This window comes from Arachis stenosperma, chromosome 3, assembly GCF_014773155.1.
Source record: "Arachis stenosperma cultivar V10309 chromosome 3, arast.V10309.gnm1.PFL2, whole genome shotgun sequence".
Taxonomy (NCBI): domain Eukaryota; kingdom Viridiplantae; phylum Streptophyta; class Magnoliopsida; order Fabales; family Fabaceae; genus Arachis; species Arachis stenosperma.
Genome location: NC_080379.1, coordinates 56,821,123 through 56,847,855, shown reverse-complemented (window position 1 = coordinate 56,847,855; position 26,733 = coordinate 56,821,123). Strand labels below are relative to the sequence as shown.

At 34.3% G+C, this 26,733-nt stretch overlaps 1 protein-coding gene and 1 long non-coding RNA gene across 2 annotated transcripts; one reads left to right on the top strand and one right to left on the bottom strand.

The window, feature by feature from the left end:
- The first annotated feature begins 22,040 nt into the window (after window positions 1-22,040).
- LOC130966154 (protein FAR-RED IMPAIRED RESPONSE 1-like) lies at window positions 22,041-24,145 on the top strand. Its single transcript, XM_057890923.1, has 5 exons — window positions 22,041-22,270; window positions 22,424-22,827; window positions 22,917-23,183; window positions 23,270-23,355; window positions 23,936-24,145. Exons 1-5 carry the CDS (start codon window positions 22,119-22,121, stop codon window positions 24,143-24,145), a joined length of 1,119 nt encoding a protein of 372 aa, XP_057746906.1. The 5' UTR covers window positions 22,041-22,118.
- Window positions 24,146-24,618: 473 nt separating this feature from the next.
- LOC130966338 (uncharacterized) lies at window positions 24,619-25,209 on the bottom strand. Its single transcript, XR_009081254.1, has 4 exons — window positions 25,187-25,209; window positions 24,894-25,006; window positions 24,730-24,823; window positions 24,619-24,645 (listed from the first exon to the last, which is right to left on the bottom strand). It is a non-coding gene; the product is annotated as an uncharacterized LOC130966338 (long non-coding RNA).
- Window positions 25,210-26,733: the final 1,524 nt, after the last annotated feature.

Sequence of the window (26,733 nt, the reverse complement as noted above, 5' to 3'; positions counted from 1 at the left end):
CATCAACAAAAAAAGAAGCTAGCATGAGAAGGAAACCATTATGCTCACTGAAGAGGTGCAGTAATTCAAAGGGGTATTCCACCAAAGATTAAAGATCCAGGGAGTTTTGTAGTTTCATGCACCATAGGCAAGATGACATTAGAGAAAGCTCTCTGCAATCTAGGTGCTATCATCAACTTGATGCCCCTCTTAATGATGAGAAAGCTTACCATAGAAGAAATCAAACCTACCAGGATGTCACTTGTAATGGCCGATAGATCATTAAGACACCCAATGGAATTGTGGAAAATCTATTAGTGAAGGTTGGAGAGTTTATCTTCCCTGCAGACTTTGTGATCTTGGACAAAGAAGAGGAGGGAAACAACTCAACTATCCTGGGAAGACCATTCCTAGCCACAGCAAGAGCTATTATTGATGTAGAAAAGGGATAAATGATCTTCAGGGTGCACAATGAGCAAATGGTCATCAATGTTTTCAAATCAATACAACATCCCACTGAGCAAGAGAACTACATGAGAGTATATATGATAGAAGGCTTGGTAGAAGAAATGTTAGAAGCCAATTACCAGGAGGAACAAGAAGAGGAAATAGAGGTGGAACAAGAGTTCATAGAAGAGGAAGTGGTAGAGATCTCCATTGAAGGCAAGGAAAGGGAGAAGCCAAAACAAGAGTTAAAGCCTCTTCCCCCTCATCTCAAATACGTGTTTCTTGGAAAAGCAGAGGCCCTGTCAGTGCTCATAAACTCCTCCTTGAACATGGAAGAAGAAACAAAGCTGATTGAAGTGTTAAAAGCTCACAAGACAGCCTTGGGATGGACAATTGAAGATATCAAAGGCATCAGCCCTGCCATTTGTATGCATAAAATTCTATTGGAGGAAGATTCAAAGCCTGTGGTTCAACCCCAAAGAAGACTCAACCCAACCATGAAGGAGGTGGTTCAAAAAGAAGTGATGAAGCTATGGAATGCTGGGATAATCTTTCCAATCTCTGACAGCTCATGGGTGAGTCTGGTTTAAGTTGTACCAAAGAAATGAGGAATGACAGTCATCTCCAATGAGAAGAATGAGTTAATTCCCACAAGGACAGTGACTGGATGGAGGATGTGCATAGATTATAGAAGACTGAATGATGCTACAAGGAAAGATCACTTCCCCCACCCCTTCATTGATCAGATGTTGGAAAGATTGGCAGGCCATGCTTATTATTGCTTCCTGGATGGGTATTCCGGATATAATCAGATAGTGGTGGATCCCAAGGACCAAGAAAAGACCTCCTTCACATGTCTATTTGGAGTTTTTGCCTACAGAAGGATGACATTTGGGCTATGCAATGCCCCAGCCACCTTTCAAAGGTGTAGGCTTTCCATTTTCTCTGATATGGTAGAAAAATTTTTAAAAGTCTTCATGGATGATTTTTCTGTCTTTGGCAATTCATTTAACACTTGCTTGCATCATTTAACTCTTGTTTTGAAAAGATGCCAAGAAACTAACCTGGTATTGAATTAGGAGAAATTCCATTTCATGGTTCCTGAAGGGATAGTTCTTGGGCATAAAGTTTCGAGCAAAGGTATAGAAGTTGACAAAGCTAAAATAGAAATCATTGAAAAGCTTCCTATACCTGTTAATGTGAAAGCAGTAAGGAGTTTTCTTAGGCATGTTGGTTTTTACAGGAGGTTCATCAAAGATTTTTCAAAAATAGCAAAACCATTGAGCAATTTGCTAATGATTGATAGCCCTTTCATCTTTGATGATAATTGCAAGCATGCCTTTGAAACTTTAAAGAGAAAACTCATTACAGCACTAATTATCACACCCCCTAATTGGGAATTACCTTTTGAACTTATGTGTGATACAGTGACTTTGCAATTGGTGCTGTGTTGGGGCAAAAGAAAGACAAGCTGCTAAATGTGTCATATATTATGCTAGCAAGGTGGTAAATGAAGCACAGAAAAATAATACCACCACTGAGAAAGAGCTTTTGGCAATTCTATATGCATTTGATAAATTTAGACAGTACTTAATTGGTTCAAAGGTTATAGTGTATACTGATCATGCTGCTCTCAAGTATCTAATGTCTAAACAGGATTCAAAGCCAAGGCTTATTAGGTGGGTGCTGCTGCTACAAGAATTTGACATTGAAGTGAGAGATAGGAAGGGGAGTGAGAATCAAGTAGCAGATCATTTATCAAGAGTGCCACAAGAGGCCAATCAAGATATACCACAGCAAGTGAATGAAAAATTCCCTGATGGGCATCTTTTCTAAGTCCAGCAAGCACCGTGGTTTGTTGACATAGCAAACTACAAAGTGGGAAGAAAAATCCCTCAAGAACTCTCCAGGAAACAAGTGAAAAAACTACTCAATGAAGCCAATAATTTTATGTGGGATGAACCATTTTTGTTCAAAAGATGCCCGGATGGAATGATTAGGAGGTGTGTCCCTGAAACTGAGATGAGAGACATATTGTGGCATTGTCATCAAGGATACCAGAGAGTTCGTTCATCAGTGTAATGAGTGCCAAAGAACTGGAGGACTATCAAGAAGGAATGAGATGCCTCAAAATTTCATTCTTAAAGTGGAGCTATTTGATCTTTGGGGCATTGATTTCATGGGCCCTTTTCCTCCTTCTTACTCTTTTAAATATATTCTGGTGGCAGTGGATTATGTCTCAAAGTGGGTGGAAGCTATAGCCACAACTACATGTGATGCACATATTGTCCTTCAGTTCCTTAAGAAGCACATTTTCACTAGATATTTTGAGTGCCCAAGGGTCTTGTCAGTGATGGTGGTAGTCATTTTTGCAACAAGCAGACGGAAAAACTCCTTCACAAATATGGAGTGATTCATAAAGTAGCCACACCATACCACCCTCAGACTAATGGCCAGGCTAAGTTAGCAAATAGAGAGTTGAAGAAGATCTTAGAGAAAACAGTACGAATCACAAGAAAGGATTGGGCCAGGAAATTAGAAGATGCTCTCTGGGCATATAGAACAGCGTTTAAAACTCCTATAGAAAGATCCTCATTTCAGCTAATCTATGGAAAATCATGCCACCTTCCTGTGGAGCTAGAACACAAAGCTTACTGGGCCACTAAGCTCCTGAATTTTGATCCTCAAGCAGTAGGAGAAAAAAGGTTGTTGCAACTCAATGAGCTAGATGATTTCAGACTGGAAGCTTATGAGAATGCAAAAATATACAAGGAGAGAGCTAAAAAGTGGCATGACAAGAAAATTCTGAAAAGAGAGTTCAAACCAGGACAACAAGTACTCCTATATAATTCCAGGCTCAAGATTTTCCCAGGAAAGCTCAAGTCTAAATGGATTGGCCCCTATTTGATCACAAAGGTTCTCCCTTATGGAAGCCTTGAACTTCTAGATGAGGCTACAAAGGACACAATCACAGCAAATTGCCACAGAGCAAAGCATTATTTGGGAGGCCCTTGGAACAAAGAGAAGGAGGTTCAAGAATTGAGTTTAGCAAGAATGAGGAATGGCAAGCTAGTGACATTAAAAGAGCACTTGTTGGAGGCAACTCAACCAGAGGTAGTTTTCTTTTCCTAACTATTTCAATAAAAAGGTTGAGTGGCTTTATTTGTATTGCATGGAGCTAAGTTTGGTGTTGCACACCAAAAATCTCATTTGAAAACACATTTTCACCTTCTGCATAAATAGTTGCTAGCTCCAAGCAATTAGAGAAACTACTTAGCCATTGTCTATTTTTTAGTTTTTAGTTTGGTGACTTTCAGCAAAGGCACAAGGTTTCATATAAATAGTTGACTTGTTGCATAAGAAACATTGGCAAGAGACTAAATTTGGTGTTCACACACCAAAGAAAGTTCAAAAGCCCACAAACAATTCATGCATGCTAACCATTTGCCTAAGGGCTTGAGAAACAAGCAACTTCTAAGGATTATGCAGGAAAACATTCAACCTGTGGAGGGGATCTGCATCATTATCCAAAGGAAGTACAACAAAGAGAAATAATGATGACAGAAGAAAAATCTTTTATTTTTTCACCTGCCTCTGTTGTCTTGTTCTTTTAGTCGGCGGTATTTTCTCGGATTCGAAAAAACTGTCTTCTTCCAAAGAAGGATCCAGCACAACAATTTTCTTTTCTTCTTTCTTCCGCTTTCCCTTCTCTTTCCCCTTTAGAGAAACTGGTTTCTTCTCCACCTTCTTTTCTTTGGTCTTTTCCTCTTTTGATTGTGCTCTGTGTAGAAGTCCCTAAAACACAAGCTTAATTACTTAGCAAAGTATTTTAGAAGCATTTGAACCGAAATTTCAGGAAAAATTTTTGTTTAATTTACCATTGTATCGGTTGTCTCTTGAGAAATCCGGTCGAGCATCCTTTTATGTGTCTAGTGGGCCCCCCACGGTGGCCTGGGAGCCTCAAGTGTATCCAAGCGAAGGAACTTGGATTCATGAAAATATATCAGCATCAAAACAAAAACACAGCTGTCAACGGACTATTTCTTTCCTTTCTCCTATTTTCAATCCCCTTCCTCAAGAAGCTCAGGACATGAGTTATCCAATTCCACTGTTGGATGTTGTCCACACGAAGGGCAGGTGGCTTATGGATCAGGGAAGTCATGCTTACCGTCGTCGGCAGCAAGAAGCACTTCTGGACAAAGATAATAAAAGTCCTCCGAAATTTCTACCGGTTTTCCTTCCCTTTGACACTCATATCGAGGACAGATTTTGTCAAAAATGCCAATGTAGCACATTTGAAGCCGTCAATTATCTACTTGTCTGCCTTATTCAGTCTGACGTACTCAACTTTTTTAGGAAAATGATCTTCTATAATATTTTAACCAGTCAAATAGGCTCATTTTTATTTTCTGTACACAAATGAATCGAAAATAAAGAAAGCAATGAACCAAAATAAGCACAAGGTGGAAAGTGTATTACCATCGCAATTTATGCCCAGCGCAGCTACTACCTTGTTAGTTGTTATGGATATTTTTCATAGAGAATGTCCAGGTATCCATAATAGTCATCATAGCAAGCAATTAATTCTCTCAAGAGGCTATGAGAGACGTTCATTTTTTGGGACATGTGCCGGCGTACCGAATTCCATTTCTTCAACAATATCTTTCTTTTACTAACTCATTGCCTTTAACACCCTCGCTATTGCCTTTGTCTGGCATCTGAGATCCTGAATTTTCTGCAAAGTTTCGAAACAGTATGTCATAATATATTTACAATACAAAATAGAGTTTATTTGAATGAAAGGAGATAAATATATTTAATGTGTACATATGCTTACGTTATAGCACGGCTTCTGCTCTTTTGTCACCATCATGTTTTTCATTTTGTTGTTAGGAAAAAAATTTTAGTCAATACTTCACTCAATACACTGACAAGCACAAGCATGTATATTTTAATCAAGTGAATCAAAATTACCAAATCCACTTAAGCGAACACAATTATTGATGTTTTGAATAAAACGTGATAAACATTCAATCAGCAAAAAAAATATTTCTGCATGCAAAAGAACTCAACTGAACACACTAACAATCAAGTGAATCAAAATTGCCAAGTCCACTGAACTGAACACCATTCATGTTCTGAATAAAATGTGATAAACATTCAATCATTAAGAAAAATATTTTTGCATGCAAAAGGATTCAACTGAACACACTAACAATCATTCAAGTGAATCAAAATGACCAACTCCACTGAACAAAACACCATTCATGTTTTGAATAAAACGTGATAAACATTCAATCATCAAGAAAAGCATTTATGCATGCAAAAGAATTCAACTGAACACACTAACAATCAAGTGAATCAAAATTACTAAGTCCACTGAACTGAACACCATTCATATTCTGAAGAAAACGTGATAAACATTCAATTATCAAGAAAAATATTTCTGTGTGCAAAAGAATTCAACTAAACACACTAACAATCAAGTGAATCAAAATAGCCAACTCCACTAAACTGAACACCATTCAAGTTCAGAATAAAATGTGATAAACATTCAATCATAAAGAAAAATATTTCTGCATGCAAAAGGACTCAACTAAACACTTAACAATCAAATGAATGAAAATGACTAACTCTACTGAACAGAACACAATTCATGTTTTGAATAAAACATGATAAACATTCAATCAGCAAGAAAAGCATTTCTGCATGCAAAAGAACTGAACTGAACACACTAACAATCAAGTGAATCAAAATGACCAACTCCACTAAATTGAAAGAAAATAAGAACACATTTCCATTCCTATGCCCTAGTTATGCAAAAATAATTGAATCAGAATAAGTCGATCTACTAAATGAAGTAACTCAATCCAGTAATCCTAAAATGCAACTAGGAGAAATGTGAGATTGCAAGCTTTTAAATGAACAATAATTTTTATCATACATTTTCGCAATCTCTGTTCTTGTTTTCGTTTGTTTTTTCTTCTTTGTTTCAAAATCTTCTCGCGATTCTTCAGTAGTACCAGTTTCGACATAGAACACGAGTGAAGTTTGAGAGATTTTGAGAGAGATTCGAAATTCTCCAGTAGCGATTTCAAGGTTGAAGAAGGAACATTGTTTCATATTCAAGACGCATTCAATGTTAACATTTCAGGGGTTCGGGACACGTGTATTTCACATTTCATTTAATTAGATTGGGTTTTTTTAGTATTGGAACAGCTTGGATGAACTTGGATAGAAAATTACATGAATGTATAGCCCAACTATTTTGTTTGTTATTATTTTTTTATAATATAAATTATTAATTCGAGTAATATAAATTCATAGTTTTTTTAATAATTTTAATCTAAACTTGATTTTAAATAATATAATTCAAATAATATTTATTTTGTTATAATTTATTTTAATATAAAATTATCAAACATAAATTATATTAACATAAAGTCATTTTTAATCAAAATCAAATTTGTAAAATCAGTTTTATACAAATTCTCATTTGTAAATTTTAATCCAAACACACACTATAAAAAGACTATCTCATTTAATGCACTTGTATATAAAAAAGTAATTATTTATATAAAAATAATTATTGTCAAATATATAATTTGGATTAAATACTATTTATTAAATAAATATATATTAACATGATATTAGAATCTAATAATAATAATAATAATAATAATAATAATAATAATAAAGTGGAGTCTATAATAATTATTATTATAATAGTATAGTAATTATATCATTTTTTAAAACATAAAAATTATTATTAAAATTAAAGTAATAATTTTTTATATTTTAGAATATTTTTTATTTTTACTTTTTAAATTAAAAATTCTAATATTAAAACATTAATTTAATTTTAAGAATAATTTTTAAATATTATCAAAATTATATAACTACTATCATCACAGAAATAATAATAGTTATTAATTTATTATATCATACACCTAATAACAATAGTAGTAGCATAAAAATAAGAAAGATAATGAAAGCAAAACTCCGTGTGGAAAATGGGGGAGCAAGGAAGGTTCCGGGGAGCACGACGGCCGACGCATGCACCAAAACGCGCAAACCAAAGCACGTGGCAGCACCCAACGACTTTTCCGAAAGAGCACATTTCGTTTTCGTCATTAACAAATAATTTAGTTTATGTAATGGCCAAGTAACATCGACCAAATTCTTCATCAATATATATATATATATATATATATATATAGAGAGAGAGAGAGAGAGAGAGAGAATTATTTATACAAGAACGTGAGAATATAATTATTAACTATTGAATCAAATTGAATGGTCAAGATTAAACTAATTTTAAAAATTAAAATTAAAATTAAAATTATTACTATTAAATTAAATTGAATGGTCAAGATTAAATTAACTTTAAAAGTTAAAATTAAAAATTTTTTTTTTGACTAAAAGTGAGATTTTCTCTCACATCATTCTTTTTTTTCTTTTTGGGTTTAGATACAAAAAATAAATCTTTAATTTTTCAACATCTTCTTATACTGTATTATTTCTTTTATTACTAGTCTCGTCACTATTATCATTGGTACAATTCCTCTTTACGTTGCTGCTCTCTTGAGTTGTTAGTTACTGCTCCTCTTATCCAGATTATCTTAGAGCCACAAAGCACAGATTTTGCGCTATGTCGTCTTCGACGTCTTCTTTAATTTTAGTCATTTTCACAACACACGTAAGAAACAAGTTAAGGAAGGGTTGCACTAACTAATAGCAAGTAGGCTGAAACAGAAAAATTTATAGAAACTAGAGACAGATAGTTTTTCGATTTGTCGAATACATTTCGAACACGATACTCATTAACACTCATCCGACATGTGCGTTTTGGTGCATGCGTCGTGCTCCCCGGAACCTTCCTTGCTCTCCCCATTTTCCACACGGAGTTTTGCTTTCATTATCTTCCTTATTTTTATGCTACTACTATTGTTATTAGGTGTATGATATAATAAATTAATAACTATTATTATTTCTGTGATTATAGTAGTTATATAATTTTAAAAAAATAAAAAATAAAAATTTTTTTATTAAATATGTTTGAACACACTTAAATACTACTACAACATTTTTGGCTTAAGATAATCCTTATTCGAAATAACATTTAACAAAAGTTGCCTTAAATAGGCAAAGACAACAATTTTTACAGTTGCCTTTGAGTAAGGCAAAGATAACAAAATTTTTAGTTACCTATAAAAAAAGTTATCTTTGATATCTAAAACAATATTTATAAAATGTTGTAATATAAAAACTTTAAGACAACAATTTTAAATAAAAATGGAACATTTTATAAAAGTTGTCAAAAAAATTTAACAAATAATATTTATAAAAGACTATCTAAAATTGTTCATAATTAAAACTTTTAGAGAAACCTTTAATCATATTTCTACCAATTATTTTTCCTATCAAATAACTTAAAAAAAAAAAAACATATTTGTTTGAGTTCATTTGAAAGAGAATACCTAAGCCTTGAATAACCAAGCGTCCAAGCCACCAGTAACACCCACGCACGAACCCTTCCTCTCCTTTCTCCACTGTCAGCTACGCAGCTCCAATAATCGACGACGTTAACGGCGACAGCAGCTCCTCCACGGCAACGGCGCGGTTCTCTCCTCCACGGCGACGGTGCGGTTCTCTTCTCCACGCGGGCTTCTCCACGGCGATGGCGTGGTGCGCTCCTCGTTCTGTGCCGAACCACCACCGGCGAGAAACCCCTCTTCTTTCTCTTCTCCTTCTTCCTCTTCTTCTCTTTTCTCGCATCCTCCTCTTCGCGAACCGGAGATGCATGTAGAACCGTAGCAACCTCTGTTTCGCTGGCGAGCTTTGACGCAACACGGCGACTACCCTCCGCTGGTCTATTGCTCTGGCAACACGGCGACCACCCCTCAACTGTAACCTCCTCACCACTGCCTTCTTGTTACTCTGTTCTTCAATTTTCAGGTTTTTGCAAAAACCAATTTTGTTGTTTTCTGATTTAATTCATTAGATTTTAGTTAGATTTTAATTTTTACTTAGTGATTTTATTTAGTCAAACTTATTTTTGCTAATTAGGTTAATTTAGATTAAAATTAGGATTTCTTATCAGCATTTGTCTTAGTTCATAGGTAATTAAGCATGCTATTATGATTCTTGAGTCTGGAATTCCAATTTGTATGGATTGGCTTGATTGATATTTTGTTGAATTTCAAGTTTTTTACTGCTTTTCAGTAGGATTCAAGTTAAAGGGAAAAGAACAAGAAAGAAGGAACGAAAAGGCAGTTTGTGACACTATTAAAATTTTAATTTTCAGGGTGTCTGTTTTTTTCTTTAGTTTTCTTGAGTGCTATGTGATGTCATATATATCATCATAGTTGTCTTGTAGGGAGATGCTAATGTAATATGTGGTGTAGCTTGGGAATTCTGACCGCTAGAGCATATGGCTTGCCTCAATTTTGACTGCGAGTGTTTTAATGGGGTATTAAACCTTCTGAGGTATTCTAATATTTTTGAGGTATGTGCAAATTTTACATAGAACTTATGTAACTGTGTTTTGAATTGTAAAATAACTTTTTAGAGGTGTTTATTAGTCATGGCATGGTAATTAATTGGCATGTTCATTGGTTTCAACTAGTCATAGGTTTGTTGCCAGTTATTTACTATTAAATTGTTTGGATTTAAAAAATCCATTTTATAATTTGAATACTAAATGGATGATTAAGCCTCATTTTTTCTATTTTTTTAATTTAAAAAAGCACTACAAAGTTTCATGCTATTTATTCTCACAAATACCTTTGTATATTAGCTTAACATTGGCTCAGAATTAAGATGTGGTGGAACATTTCTTCTTCAAAAATGGAACAAATCGATGAAGATGTCGTTTCAGAACGCTGTTGATCAAGTTCAGTACCTTTTCCCACATCTAAATCTTGATTCTGTTGGGTTGGATCATTGCAAAGTTGTAAAGGAAGGTCAGTTGGTGGAACCTCACTCAGCATAACCATGAATGAAGTTAGAACTTTTCTTTGCCTTGTTTATTATGCTAATGCTAATTTTCTGCACTTGTTACTACTATGTATCTATGTTAGTGCTGTATTTTGAAAACTAAGAAAGACAATGTTAGTGCTTCTCATAACATAAATAACTTTCGTAATTTCCATCTTCATGTGCATACGTAATATATTGAACTATCCTTGTTCTTAACATTATTGGAATTCTGTGGATCTTGTTCTTGTTGCTCATAAGACGTTCTTTATGTTGCTATCCATTTATTTATGTTTCAATTTGTTGACGTTCTTTATGCTAATATGCTCTTAACATCTGTGGATTTCTTTATATCTTCTCATGCTGCATTGCAATAAGGCTCTAGCTTCTGTAGGGGAACATCTATCAGACTGGATGGACATGGTATGATTTTCTTTTTGTCAGTCTTGTTTCAACTACAAAGCAGTCCTTTAATTTTACTTTTGATACTGCTGCTCGTGATCAAACAAGAGAGAGCATCAATGAGTTCTTGGAAAGTGTTAAAAGCCATGATCTAAGTCCTTGTAGCCAATAACATAAATGACAAAATCTTGACTTCTAAGTTCCTTGTTCAATGTGAATTTGGGGTACGTCAATTCTTGATTGGTTGCATTTGTTTCAATGAGTTCTTGGAAAGTGTTAAAAGCCATGATCTAAGTCCTTGTAGCCTATAACATAAATGACAAAACCTTGTCTTCTAAGTTTCTTGTTCAATGTGAATTTGGGGTATTTCAATTCTTGATTGGTTGCATTTGTTTTGAAATGAGAAAAGTAATTATGATGGTGCATGAATTATTAAGCCATAGAATCACTCTGCTATGTTATGTCATTTTTATGTTTGACATAGACAATCGATGAACTCGGTGATATGCTTTTGAGTTTGTTATCTATCTTCACTTGTGTTTAGCATTTATTTGAGTAGTTCTAATTAGAGTTTTGGTGTGCTTTGCTTTTGTTACATAGATCATATAGTGTTATGATACTCGTTTTTCGGATGAAGAGCTCACAGAAATAGTTGAGATTGTGAAGAGAACATTGCCACCTCCCCCTGAAGATGCCAATGGTTCTGAAGCAACAAAATCAAATGGTGAGGAAGGTGGGGAACAAATGGAAACAAGTTGATATCCTACTTGTGACCATAGAATTTTGTGAATAGCACCACAGGATCTCAAGAAAGTAGTTCAGTTATAGTTTTCTATTAGTTGGTATGCTGAGATTTAGAATTAGGTTCCTTTTTCAAGGGGTGTAAGTGTGTTGATTACTGCCTTATTGGTGATGAAATACACATGCAAGGTGCATTGCCAAATTCGCAATATCGCACAGCAGGAAAAATATGTATTTTGTTACTTATGTTTATTTATTTGACTTGGTAACTTAGCAAGTATGTTAATTGACACTTGGAAGACCTTTCTATATATATGCAATATATATTATTAGCTTATTTTTCTTATATTGATTAAATTGAATTTAAATATTTAAATATTGTTAGTGTGTGCTATATATTCTTCAAATGTCATATACATATAACAAAGGTAAAAAATATATTACTTTCGATATAAAAAAAGAGAATCTAAGAAAAACTCAATGAGGTGTTGTTTTAAGTATTAAAAAAAACTGCAAATAAACTTAGATAAGTGTTGCTTTAGGTCTATGAAGAAAGTAACTTAAAAAAAATATGGACAAGTGTTGTTTTAGGTATATAAAAAAATAACCAGAAAAAATTTATATAAGTGTTGCTTTAGGTATATTTAAAGGCAATTTAAAAAAATTTGGACAAGTGTTGCTTTATATATTAGAAAATACAACTCGTAAAAAGTGTTGCCATAAAGTCTTATCTAAAGCGTTGTGTTTGGGTCCCCTAAGGCAACCCTTTTGTGGAGTTACTTTTTTTGTAGAAAAGGCAACGTTTTTTGAATGTTGCCATAAAAAGGGTTCCCTTTGATACACAAAAACGTTGCCTTAGACCAAAGGTAACGGCCGTATAGCCAACCCCCAAAAAGCGTTGCGTTTTGTCGGAAAATGTTGCCTTTGATCAAAGGCAACACTTTTCTGTATTATAGGCAACGTTTTCAAAAAGTTGCCTCAGCCCGAATTTATTATAGTGTACTATCACTTGTCTGCATGTCCAGCTTTATTCTTAACTTGTAGTTTTAAAATGAGTTTAAAAATAATATATTATTAATTATTAAAATAAAAATATTTTAAATACTTTATATAATTAAAAATAATTAAAAAATTAATTTATATTTTAATATCAATAAAATACTAACACTACAACATTTTCATGTTGAGGCAACATTTAAAAAGTGTTGCCTAAAGGCTGACAAAAGGTTGCTTTTGATTTATGGCAACACTTTTGGACCTAAGGCAACGTTTTTGGGCGGCGTTGCATATGCAGCCGTTGCCTTAAATCAAGGCAACACTTTTTTGTTTCAAAAGCAACGCTTTTGAGAGTAACACTTACCAAGTGTTGCCTTTGGTTAAAAAACAACAACACTTCAAAAGTGTGTTTGAGACAACACTTTTGCAGTGTTGTCTCTTCTCTCGTATTTTGGTCACTACTAAAAAGTGTTGCCTATTTGCAATAAAATGCAACTCTTTTACGTGTTGCTTATAAGTTGGAATTTGCAATCCTTTGAAGTGTTACCTATTAGTTTTGAATATGCAATCCTTTAAAGTGTTGCCTTTTCTTTTGGATATGCAACCTATACAAGTGTTGCCTTTTCTTTTGGATATGCAACCATACAAGTGTTGTCTAATATTCAAATATGCAACTAATAGAAGGGTTGCCTTTTTGGCAAAAATAAAAGTTACTTTTGTAATAAAAATACAAAAAATAATAAAATTTACAATAAATTTTTTTGTTCATACATGTGTAATTATTTTAATTAATAAATTAAATTTGTGCACAATAGAAAAAAATTATAAAAGAGACAAAATAACTAATAATAAAGTTCTAATTAAAATATATATTAAAAGGTTAGATTAGTATTTCAAATACATATTTATCAATAATTCTCAACAAAATAATACACAACAAAAAATAAGCAGCATTTTTCTTAATACACAACAAAATAATTCAAAAGCTTCCTTAATCTCCTGCTTTTTCTGCTGGGTCAAATGATGGTGTCCTTTCGATTTGCTGTGCTTCCTAAATTCCCCTCTATATGATTCCCTTCTATATATAGATGACTGGAAAAACAAAAGAAGAGTTATTGTCTAGGAAGCAACATGCTATTCCTTTACCAATAAACAATGATCAATGATCGAAAGCATAGGTAAATTCTGTGTTGAACAATCTATGTTGTACTCGCTGTGTCTCTCGCTCAAAGGATTAAGCCAATAGCTACACTAATAAAAAATTTGCAGCAATTGTTGTGCAACTTATTTTAAATTCAGCTACAATAATCAACCATAAGCTTCATGTATTCTTATCATTCAAAGCTACAAATAAGTAGAGTTATTTTTTTAAATAAAAAATTAAGGCAATAGATTAAGTAAGAGAACCTGCAAGGTCAGGATGTGTCCGAGTAAGCTTAAGCCAATTCATTTGACTATATCCTTTTTCAAAAGGAAGTTTGGTCCGAGCTGCCGGCTTTGCAACAGGACTCTTCAGTTCTGGAGACCTCTGAATCGAATTCATCCCATCACTCATAATTGATTTCTTATTCAATTCATTCGGCTGACATGAAGTCGCACTGGTTACGGTGAAAGACAAAGAACCAACCTTTTCCTCCTTTATAGAGTCCGAATTATTTGCAAAACCATCCTTCCACAAGAAACCACCATCTTGATTACAAGTAGTAGTGGGAGAACTTGAAGATTTTTCTTTTATGAAAATATCAGCAATATCCGAAGCAAGGTTATTTGTTTCAATAGCCTCCTACGAACTAACCTATAAATCCAAGGCATCAAATTAAAAGAATAACACTAGATATACAAATTCTTATCAAATTCTCATCAAATTCTCAAGTAACTCAAATTCTTATCTTATGAAAAGTGCTTGGATTGTGTAAAGAGAGATCATAAAGATGGAGACAAAGAGATATAGCAATTGAGATAATGACACACAAAAATAGTTTCTACAAGAGTCTAGTGAAGGCCATCATGATTTGTCTTTAAACAAAATTTTCAAAAGTAGAAATTAGCATGTCACCCTTATAGTGATAACACTTTTTACCTTTTCTTCCTAAATTCCTAATCTTCTAGTAAGAACCCTACCTTAGTCAATTCTCATCAACTCATCATGGATTTCAACAAGGCTAAAGATGGGATTGGCATTGTTTGTGTGCTGCTGCTGGAAGTTTTGAAGACACAAGCAAGAGAAAGGAAGCAGCTAAGACTAGGGATAGATTTGATAATATAATAGTAATGCTAATCCTTTTATTATTCATTGTGTGTACTTTGTTTGGAATAGAAAATTCTAAGTAGACAAAAATCTTTTTGTAGCTCACTTTTTTTCTTTGGGGATTGTTAATAGGACAATGCTTACAGGAACAAAATGGATGAAAGAAATAATGGAGTATATATCACCTCATCTAGCTTAGAAATTAAAATTTCTGCACACATAGGCTTTGCAGATACTATATGCTATAAAAATGTCCATGTGGAATCGCACAATATAATTCCCTAATTAAATTTTAATAAAAGGCTCACTTGCAAGCCATGACAGGAATGGACATGAATGGAAATGCTTATAATTCTGAAAACAATAAAACCAATGGTGGTGCAAACTAGGTACCATTGGGCTCTGAAATGCTTATAATTCCGAAAACAATAAAACCAATGGCAAAAATGCTTATAACTAATTCTAATTAAAAAATAATATTTTACCTAGTATCAACTAAATAAAACATAATAAACAAACAACCCTATACATTGTCCTTTTGGTACTTGTAGAAGATATCCCAATACCTCTTGCCTTTTTGTCATACTTCTCTGCCACGTGTATCAGCAATTCAACTAGTTAATGTTTTAATTTCTTTGAATTTGCAGCCAATACTACTTGATTAACTAACTTTCATATATAAATTAAACTTCTAATAAATTTCTTTGAATCACTGCATGCACAAAATAATACAAATAAAGCAAGATTAATTACATATTAAAAATAATTACAAGGATGCTATTTATTATTATTAGTTACCTTGAGCTCTTGTAAGGATGAGTGGCAAAACCCTCTTTAGGTGGCAGTGGCACTACATTTTTGTTAAATATATTTATGAAAAGAGTTCTTATATAAACTGAGACATGTTCTTCAACCCACTAATTAACTCTAATAATTTAGACCACTTCTAAATATGCATAGAAAAATAAGTGAAAAAATTAGATGAAGAAAAAGCATAAAAGTAAAACCTGCTTTTCATAAAACCCCTAAAAGAAATACTGATCTAAACCCTTGTATAGGAAGGAGAAGAACTAGTAGATATAACCACCATGTAAGAATAATTCTCCTGACTCTTCAGCTATTCAACAAAGCAATAATTTGAAATGTCAAAACAAATAATTACATAAATAAGCAAGATTTCAGCTATATACTTATTCATATTTTAAAAGCGGCACAATTGCATTCACAACTGCACTGTCTTAATCATTACCAAGTTCAAGCTAACTTAAATATCAAACAGCATCTTTAATGGTTACAAGCAAATAATTTTTTATGCCAATATATTGAATAATGAAAGCAAATTTGTTAACAATTAAACGAGGAGACAAGCTTCCAAATGCAAGCCATGGTGAGAACTTAGTGGAGTAATCAAGTCCTAACATTCCATTTCTGGTCTCTTTATATATCTTTAGCAAATCCTACAAATGTGAAATCTCACAATTGAGTTAGATAACCCAATGTAACAAGACACAGATTTTCCAAATCGACTATAGTCTTCATGAGGCTTATGGCATTGTTTGGATTCCAATCTCCTTTACAGTTTAATTGGTCTTCCTTGGAATTTTTCTTGCCAATAAGTGCGTTTAAGCCAAATATAAATTTGACACTGCATAAGTGCTTACAGGTGTTTTCATGGATGAGAAGATATTCCAGAAGCACAATGTCTCATCATCCCCTGCACCAGTGACTATTGTTTGACCATCAGGAGACATTGCAAGGTAAAGCACTCTCATGTTGTGGCCAGTTAGAGTTGCAACCTAATAATCAAATTCAATATTTTTATTACTTGAAATTCTCCACTGCCATAATAAATCGAGTAAAATATTACCCTTGCTAGTGATGGATATTTTCACACCATGATCTGATTCCATGAGTGCTTACTATCTCATTCACATTTTTACTCCAAGCAAGGTTGCAAACCTAATCAAACATTGTTATTGTTATTATTATAGAACCATTGTACATTATTCATTCATGTCTCAATAGACAGCTTAGGAAAGAAACCTGGCTTCCAGTGGCAACAAAGTTCAACTGATGGCCATTTGTAGTGTTCTAGAAATGGATACACCTATCGGCGGTGGAACTGCCAGACGCAAGGAGACCGCTCTGGTGAGGCAACCATGCTATAGCCTTCACGGCAGTTGTGTGCTCCATGAGTCTCAATGCCGGTTGCTGAGAGTGCTGATTCCATACTAATAGCTGCTCATATAATAATAAATCATTACATTCAATCATGTTTTGTTTTTTAATCTACACTAGTGTTAATAGAAGCATACCTGATTATCATTACCTCCAGAAGCAAGTTCCCTGTCATCACAGGACCATTTCAAGCCACATAACTGGAAATTGGTGACATGCATAAGTCTCGAACCAATTATGAGGTATTACTGCTTTTTTCAAGGCTTCAAATTAAGAAGTGGAGAAAATGGCTTGATTCCGCGGGATTGAAGTGTAGACCATGGAGCACTGAAGAAGTCAAAGAAGAAAAAGAAGTAGAAAACAAGTCTCTGAATAGTTTTGTTATTTCAACAATTCAACCAAATTAATTATGTAAAATCTGGAAGAAATTTTTGTCATGCCTGAGAGATCTATGCAAGCCTTCAAGGACGACGGCGCCTTCAAGGAAGAGATACCTGAGGACCGAGGCGAGAGGCGAGAGGCTTGAGAGGAAGAGGTGAACGGCGGAGAGTTGTCGACTTGACTGAGATGGACAGAGCACGGCACCACGGCGGAGCAAAGCAGAGGTTTCAGAACGGTGGAGTGGAGAAGAGATTTCAAAATGGCGGAAAAGAGCAGAAGTCTCAGAACGGCGAGGGTAGAAGAACACATCAGGTCAGACTATAGCAGAACGCGATGCGAGCAGAGTAGAACACGGCGCGAGCTTAAGCAGTGATGAACACGACGACAACGAGCAGAGAGGAATGCAGAATGCGCGTCAATTTCGTTAAAGGGGAAAATTGAGTTAGGGTTAGGATTTTGATTTTGAAATGGTATGGTTCGAGACTTGAGTTTTGTTTCTAAGTAATGGTAGCCAGGAATGTGATGAATCAATTATTGCTTGATGTGTTTTGTGCTTCTTTTCTTAATTTTGGTTGAGTTTAGGAGGAAAAGAGTAATTTTAAAAAATAAATAAAATAAAAATTTAGTGAAATAACTTTAGACAACACTTACAATGGAAAGTTCATTAAACATTTAAAGGCAACTCTTAGAAAGTATAATAGATAAATACTATAAGTGTTGCCTATTTAATTTATAAAGCAATGCTTTTTCACATGTATCTTAAATTGATCAAAGAGAACGTTTGTAGTATGTTATTTAATAAAGAGTTGCAATAATTTTATTTCTTTGCAACAAATCTTAAATGTTGCTTTTTACTATTTTAGACAACACTTTTTAAAGGTTATTTATATTATATGTTGCAATAGCTAAAAAATGTTGTTGTGTAAAAATATTGTTACAATTTATTTAAAAAATACTTTATATTTTTATATATGTCGTGTTCTGGTATCTTATAAAAAATTTTAAACTCGTGTATCTACATATTTCATGTCTGTGTTCATATCCGTACATCATAGCTAATAATAAAGGGAATAACACATCACAAAAAAATGTTCAAAAATTAGGAATTTATTTTTCGTATCCAAATGCAACAAGAAAAGAATAGGAAAAGACGATGTGAAAGAGAATTCCACTTTTAGTATGAGAAAGAGAAGAAATAATAATTTTAATTTTAATTTTAGCTTTTAAAATTAGTCTTAGTCATTCAATTTAATCCAACGATAATAATTACATTCTCACATTCTCATATAGACAAATCATTCTCATATTCTCATAAGGTGAAATCTTTGTTGACCAGAATTATTAAGAGAAAAACCCAAATCAGCTTCTGACAATTACCTCGAAAGACAACGAGACTCCTGACAAAAAAAAACCCCAACCCGGCCCCTGACAAAAAAAAACCCAACCCGGCCCCTGACAATTACCTCGAAAGGACAACGAGGCCCCTGTGCCAAAAAAAATCAATGTTATTTTTTTTGGCACAGGGGCTAATCAGTCCCAAAAAAAATTATCAGGGGTCGAATTGGGTGTTTTTTTTCTTGGGGACCTCGTTGTCCTTTCGAGATAATTGTCAGGGGCGGATGGGGTATTCACTCATTTAATGACTAAAGATGACCAAGAATTGACCTTCAAATAAAATAATGATACCAATTACACCTGGTAGATTTGGTTTCACAATTTTCCAATATTCTAAAGGGTTAAGTGAATGTGCAATAATTACTAAGAAGTTACCTTATGGATAAAATTGTCATTTAAAATTATTTTATGTGTTGTTGGGTCTTGGACAAAAATATTATTAGACCATTATGCAAAATAAAATCAAAATTACCCAAATATAAGGTCCAATAAATTTTTTTGACACGATTATAAAATAAAATTTATTTTTTTAATAATTTGTTCCTTAATTTATTTGTATTTCTCTAAATAACCGTAAAAAATATTAAGATACCCTAAAAATTTTATTAAGGAACAAAATTAGTAGTTTTTTTACGAGATATATTTGTAAGCTTTATTTTTTATATTTGTTTAAAAAGTTATTAGATTGTGAGAGTGTTCGTTTTTTTAAATAATTATAAAAAAATAATAATGAATTAATATAAATATATTAACATTTATAAAATTAAGTATATTAATAAAATTCTAATAACTTAATTAACATATCAGAAAATTTAATAATTAAAGTATCTTTTTGTTATTTTAATATGTTGACAATGTTGCTTATAATATATTTAATAATAGTGTCCTTGCAAATATTTCGTGTCATTATATTTTATTGGTTATATTATAATTAAAAAAATATACATGTCAATATATAATTGTGTGAAAGAGATAAAAAAATATAAATTTAAAAAAGACCAAAATTCAAACTAAACGATCACAACTATTTTAAATTTAGATTCAAATAATAGAATCTCTTTCTCTTTATAAATTAATCATTCAGTAAATTTTTATAATTTGATTGCATAATTAATTCTGTGTAAAACTTATCGTAGAAGTTTTTTATAATGAAATTAACCATTCCATACAAGACCAAAACTTCACTAAATAAAAGGTTATGTAATGTGTACATTAAAATTAGTCACTAAAATTGGCCACCAGTATAAAATATATATATAAAATATATATTAAAATATACACATCTATTATATGTTACTAATTTTTACAACCAAAATATACCACATGTCACTTTTTCATTGCAATTGAAATCAAATTTTTCTTTCCAAAATTAAAGAATTTTTCCCATCTCTCTATCTCCCTTTCTCTATCTCTCTCATTCCTTCACTCACTCTATCTCTCTTATATATTATTATTATTATCAATTATTAATTACAAATTTGACAATCAAAATTTATAATATGTTATTCTTTAATTACATTCAAATAAAATTAAAATTTTAAAATTGAATATAGCTATATTATGAGCTTATTTGGGTGAGTTTCTAAAAAAAGATTTTTTTCGAGTTATCTTTTTTAAAAAGATCTTATGAAAAAGTAAAAGTAATTTTATGTTTGGGTATCTCATACAAAAAGATCTTTTTATGTATCAATTATGTTTGGGTATAATAATATAAAAATATTTTTTTGTTTATTTATTACATGGAAAACATCTATTTTTAAGAAAAAAAGATCTTTTAAAAAAAGATGTAAATTACAGCTTCTCAAAAAAGATTTTTTTTATTTTTCTAGTACTTTTACTTTTACTACTAGAAATTTGTCAAACACGCTAAAAAATAAAAAAAGATCTTTTTTCATTGAAAAAATATATTTTTTTATCAAAATAATGGCACCCAAACAAGCATTATATATTGTATTTATATCGGAAAAGCTCTGCATACAAGCCATTAGGGCTTGTATGCTTTACAAGTTTATTAAATAATAAATTTAAAATACTCGCTCCTCCAGCTACGTTGATCACACGCGCTATATAATATGCCGCGTATATCTAACTTCCAAATTTAAAATATTTGTTTCCTTCTTCGTTTTCGTTATTTTGAGATTTGGTTGTTCTTCTTCTCGCGCGTTTTCGCTCATTCTTCTTCATCGATCTTTTCCTCTTCTTTTCTCACTGGTATGTTCTTCGTTTACGTTCTGTTTTTCTCTCTCTGCAACTCGAGCTTCGTTTTCTCTGTTGATTTGTTGTTTTCTGAAATCAAAGTTCGAACTCGTTTTGAAGATAATGGATCCTTCAAGCTCAGATTCTGCGCTGAATCCAGGCGATGTGGATTATGAATTTGAATCTAACGAAGTTCCTGAGGTTTGATTTACAGTAATTTGTATAGCATTGTGTTGTTTAAAAATTGCTGAACATTGTTTAATTATCTGGAATTTATAGCAGACGCTCGGGTGTAGATCAATCTCTTCTTTGGGTGTATTTTAGCTATTAGTGTGGGTGTATATACACTTTACTGGTTTTTTGTTATTTTAATTGAGTTGTTGTTGTTCAGTTGTATTATATGTATTATATCAGACATGATTGTGTGTGTTTTTAGTTTTTGAGATGGTGTATTCTGCAGTCTGTGTATTCACAGTTTATGGCTTTAAAGGTCATTCTGTAGTTGAGTTGTTTCGGTTCGGGTGTATCATATAAGACATGATTGGGTGTATTTTGTATCATATCTATGGGTGTATTCACAGTTCTGACACGGTTTATTGTGCAGCCTCTCTCTGTTGTTGATGATGAGCTTGTTCCGAAGGTCGGAATGACCTTTAGGACCCTTGAAGATGCCGGAAAATTTTACAGGAACTACGCCAAGGCTGCAGGTTTCTCTACAAGAGTTCGGTGCACAAATAGGAAGGGAAACGAGATTAAGAATCAACTGATTACATGTAGCAGAGAGGGAAAATGGAAATCTAAAATATCTCCAACCGAGAAGACCAATCCGACAGCCGGTTTAAACTGTCCTGCAAGAATTTATATACACACATTGAAGGATGTCGGTGCTTGGATCATTTTAAAGGTTGTGCTGGATCATTCACACCCCTGCTGTCCAAGCAAAGCAGAGATGCTCAAACAGCACAGGGAACTAAGCATGTCCATTCGTCGTACGATAGAGAATAACGACGAGGCCGGTATCAGACCAAGCAAAACCTACCAATCATTTGTTGCGGCTGCCGGGGGTCACCGCGAGTTAAATTTCATCGAAAAGGACGTGAGGAATTACATTACCAGGGAAGTGCGGAATGTTTCCGAACAAGAAGATGCAAAGGAATTCGGGAAATATTTGTTAAGGATGAAAGAGAAGAATCCGAATTTCTTTTTCGAGCTCCAACTCGAGGAGGATCAATCGATTAAGCTGGCCTTTTGGGCCGACGCAAGAAGCAGAGCGGCCTGTGAGTATTTCGGAGACGTCATTTCATTCGACACCACCTACAATACAAACAGGTAACAAACTGTCCCTTTTTATGATGCTAAATTAATTTATTTTTACTAATCCGCAGCAGAGGTGTATATTGGCCGTGTCATTGGGTGTATTCTAAGCATTTGTTGGGGTGTACCTAATGATTTTGCATTCTGGACCATGGCACTTCGTTTCAGGTATAATTTGGTCTGTGGTTCTTTTGTCGGGGTGAATCACCACGGCCAGTCAACACTTCTCGGATGCTCTTTGATGAAGAACGAAGAAATTGAATCATTCAAATGGTTATTTCAATGCTGGCTTCGTTGCATGGGAGGAAACGCTCCGAAAGGGTTTCTCACCGATCAGTGCGCATCAATGAAAAGGGCTTTAGAGGCCTGTATGCCAACAACAGTTCACCGCTGGTGTATTTGGCACATCATGAAGAAGATTCCAAGCAAATTAAACGGGTACAAGGCACACGCCGATGTCGAACAACAAATGAGCCATGTTGTTTGGAACTCTCACAGCAAAGACTCATTCGATAGGAATTGGAACGATTTTCTGGTGAATTTTGGTCTTGCGGACAACAAGTGGCTCTCAGGTAATGTGTTTTTAAATTCTGCAGCAGAGGTGTAAATTGTACTGTCTCTCGGGTGTATTTTACAGTGTGTGTTTGGGTGTATTATGCAGATCTGTACGAAGACCGTCACATATGGGTTCCTATCTATCTGGACCACCACTTCTGGGCAGGGATGAGAAGCACACAAAGGAGCGAGAGCATGCATTCATTTTTAACAAGTACATCACCCGTAACAGCTCGCTCATTCAGTTCGTCAAACAGTACGATAATTGCCTCGGAAGCAGGGAGCAAGCAGAGAGAGAATCAGATGCTGCAGATTTTCATACGGTCATACCATGTGCAACCAAATCCCCCATCGAAACCCAGTTTCAAGATGCGTACACCCAAGCAAAGTTTAGGGAAGTCCAAGCCCAATTCAGAGGAAAGGCGAATTGCATCACCAGATTAAAGAATTCTGCTCTAGGCTATTCAGTATACGAAGTCGGAGAACAAGTTTCCAGCTCAATATTGGACAAGTTCGCGGTTACCTACGACTCAGTTGCACCCGAGGTAAAATGCCAATGTTTATTATTCGAGTCGAGAGGGATACTGTGCCGTCACGCACTAAGCGTGTTAAGCTTCGAACAAGTAAGCCAAGTGTCCGCTAGGTACATACTGGAACGATGGAGCAAGAAGGTAAAGAGGCGACACACACACATCAAGAGCAGCCACGACGAGCCACTAATTGAGCCAAGAAGCAAGAGGTTCGACCAACTTGTTTTCCGTTCGCAAAATATTTGCGAATTTGCCTCCGAATCAGAGGAGCTGACTGCAATTCTGCACCGTGCGTACGACAACGTCATGGCCGAGATGGAAGCAGTAAAAGCCAAAAGGAAGGGGACATCTTCTTTATCCCACGAAGACGCCAACTTGGAATCCGTTAACGAGCTTCAAAGCCCGCCAAGGATTCGAACAAGAGGACGTCCAAAAAACAGGCTAGGTTCAAAGCTGGAGAAACAGATTGCAAATGCCACAAAGAAGAAGAAGACAAAAGTTTTAAGCGAGGTAAATGTGATGTTCTTTAAATCTGTGGCGATTGAGTTTATTTTTCTAGTTAATTGTTTAGCTAATGCGTGAGTGTTATATTCAGATAAACCTGTTTGATGCTGCATCAGCGGCGCATTCAAGTAGCAGCCAATACCAGGGACAAGTTATAAATTATCAGTTCAGGGTACCAGCAGCAGGGATAACTCTTTGGGTGTATAGTTATAGGGAGTATGGGTGTAAAATCCCTGTTACCTTTGGGTGTATTTTTGTTAATAGACAATTTACATATAGACACATATATAGATACATATAGAACAAAAGCTGTAAAAATTCACAGGTTATGGGCGTATTTTCAGTTGATGTTTTTTTTTTCATATTAGTAGTTGTAATTCATTCATTTTGAATACTGCACAGACAGTTGGGTGTATATTATTACTCAACCTCGGGTGTATTATTAGACTAGCGTTGGGTGTAACAATTATAATATGCGTATGCCTTGATTTTTTGCTTTATGTTTTACCACCTGTAATACAGTTTTTAAATACATCACAGACAGTTTATTAGCACAGATAGTTTAACTATGGGAAAAAATATACATTGAATAAATTGAATGGCATTTACATCATTTGTTCAATTTACAAACTACCCAGTTTCTATATCCTCAGAATTAATCTGACAGAACGGACTCAATAATACAGAGGATGGCTTCGACAGCCTTATAGCACTAGTCTCTCTAATTGCCTGATCTCTCTGTCTATTCAACTCACTAAATAGTATCCGGGAAGATTCCACTCTGTAGTGGTCCACCTCCTCCTACAATTAAAAAGTATGTTATGTTTAAACAAAATATTAATTCAGTAAAGTAATACAGAGTTATATACTTCTAAAGACAGTTACCTGTGTCCAGTTATCCCATTCATACTTCCCCTTTTTAATGTTTTCCGGCTCTATTAACTCAAGCCACTTCATTACGTAAATAGCGCAGTCATAGCTGAAAACGAAGAAAATAAATTACAAATCTCATTTAGGAAAGTTTAAGGTTCAGAGTCACAAATCTATACCTTGTTTTTTGGCCTGAAATTTTAACATATGGGGCTTTAATTTCCTTCTCCTTTTCGCCTTTCTCGAGAGGTTTCCCGCCGGCATATGCTATCAATCTCGAAAATACATATCCCTTAAATACCAAAACAAGTCAGTAATACACCCGAGTCAATTGACAAGACACACCCACTTAATATGGAATATACACCCAATTGAATATGGAATATACACCCAATTGAATATAGAATATACACCCAACTCAACTTTCAAAACAGACGTATCTATTAAAGTAAAGAAGACAGAGGGAACTTACAGTGAATTTATTAATGTCTTTTCTCTCATGGCTTGGAGCTTTTTTGTGCAGGGGTCAAGTATTTGACATTTCCGCGTTCTTGTATTTATCAGCCATAACCACCAATGTCCCGAGTGGCAAACAGGAGCAAAATCTGAAAGATTGCCACATTTCAACAGTCTGTTATTTTACTTGGCATATAAGTAAAAAAGCGTACTAACAAATTACGAAACAAAAACTTACATATGGATGCGAACTTAATTTTTTCCTATCTATGAAGGGGATGAAATTGGGGTAGGCTTCCACCCTGAATTCTCTGTTCGTTTTCGGAGATATGAATTCCCCCTTTGGTGATCAGAAAGTGCCATGCTCTGCAAGAATTGCAATACAAGAAATGAAAACATGAACATAAACAACTTACCCAATCTAAGCTAAAAAAATACACCCAAACCAATGCATAAAATACACCCAAAGTTCGTAGAAGTAACACTTACCACAATATCTGGGGGGAGACAGTATATTTGTGCATGAAACCTTTTTCCTTTTTCTGGTTTAGGATGAGGCAGATGGCAGATACAACCTAGAAATCAATTTTAAATTAATAACCATTGCAGTTGACTTTGGTGTAAAAACATTAATGTTAGTCTAAAATTACCTGACATTCTATATCACTGTTTGCCTGGAGGGATGCAAGGTGCGTTCTCATCAAAATGTACTCTCCTTGGCCAGTCACAGTGCATATCTCCTCAAACTCGTTAGTATCGCCCTTTGCATCCTCCTTCAGTCTCGTCCCCAGATGTAGCACTTTTCTTTCATATCATCCGGATTTTGTTCCCCGGTGTTTCAAACTTAGCAGAACTTTCTCCCCCAGTCTCCCTCCGAATTTGCGGACTTTCGTCTTTTCCCTTTGCTAACTTTTGGACCAAACTGTCCAATTGTTCCAGTATAGTTGCAGTTTCTGGAGATTTTTCCCTTTCTGTCTCCTGCGTCGACGCTCCCTCCTGGCTTGAATCTGTCAACCCGAGGCTGAATGATGGCATCGGCAGATCTGTTTAGGAAACATAGCTTGCTGTCCGTGCCATCATCAACAGGGCAGCAGCGTCCTCGGCGTCTGGATGACTGCATCAGTATGTATAAGAATGAGAGTAAGAATAAGAATATACGGATGACAAGCAAGGATTGATTCTAGTCTAATTAACTTACATTTTGTTGGAGCTGGGGGAAGCTTGGGTGTTGTTTCTTGATGTTGTTTGGGGGTTTCAGGAGTGCTGCACAGTTGCACAAAATCGATCAGGAAGAGTATACACCAAACTCTTAGCAAATATACACCCAAACATTAAGCAAATATACACCCAATACTATTTTCTTACGTTTCTCTAGCCCCTTCAATCTGTAGCATAGGGGTTGGTTCGGAATCTGCGTCAGTGGTTGTTTGGAATGGCGGCACAAAAAATTGGATCGGGACTCTAAACAAGAATAAAAATGAAAGGTTAACAACATATTTGAAAATATTAAGGTTATAAGGTTGAAATATTCTTGCATGTCTCACATTGCAAGCGCTTCCGACG

Excerpts from the sequence above, each read along its gene's own strand:
- LOC130966154 (XM_057890923.1), top strand. The coding sequence starts at position 22,119 with ATGAAAGAGAAGAATCCGAATTTCTTTTTCGAGCTCCAACTCGAGGAG. Across the intron at positions 22,271-22,423 it reads ACCACCTACAATACAAACAG|GTATAATTTGGTCTGTGGTT; the intron begins GTAACAAACTGT and ends ACTTCGTTTCAG. Across the intron at positions 23,184-23,269 it reads GAAACCCAGTTTCAAGATGC|GCTATTCAGTATACGAAGTC; the intron begins GTACACCCAAGC and ends ATTCTGCTCTAG.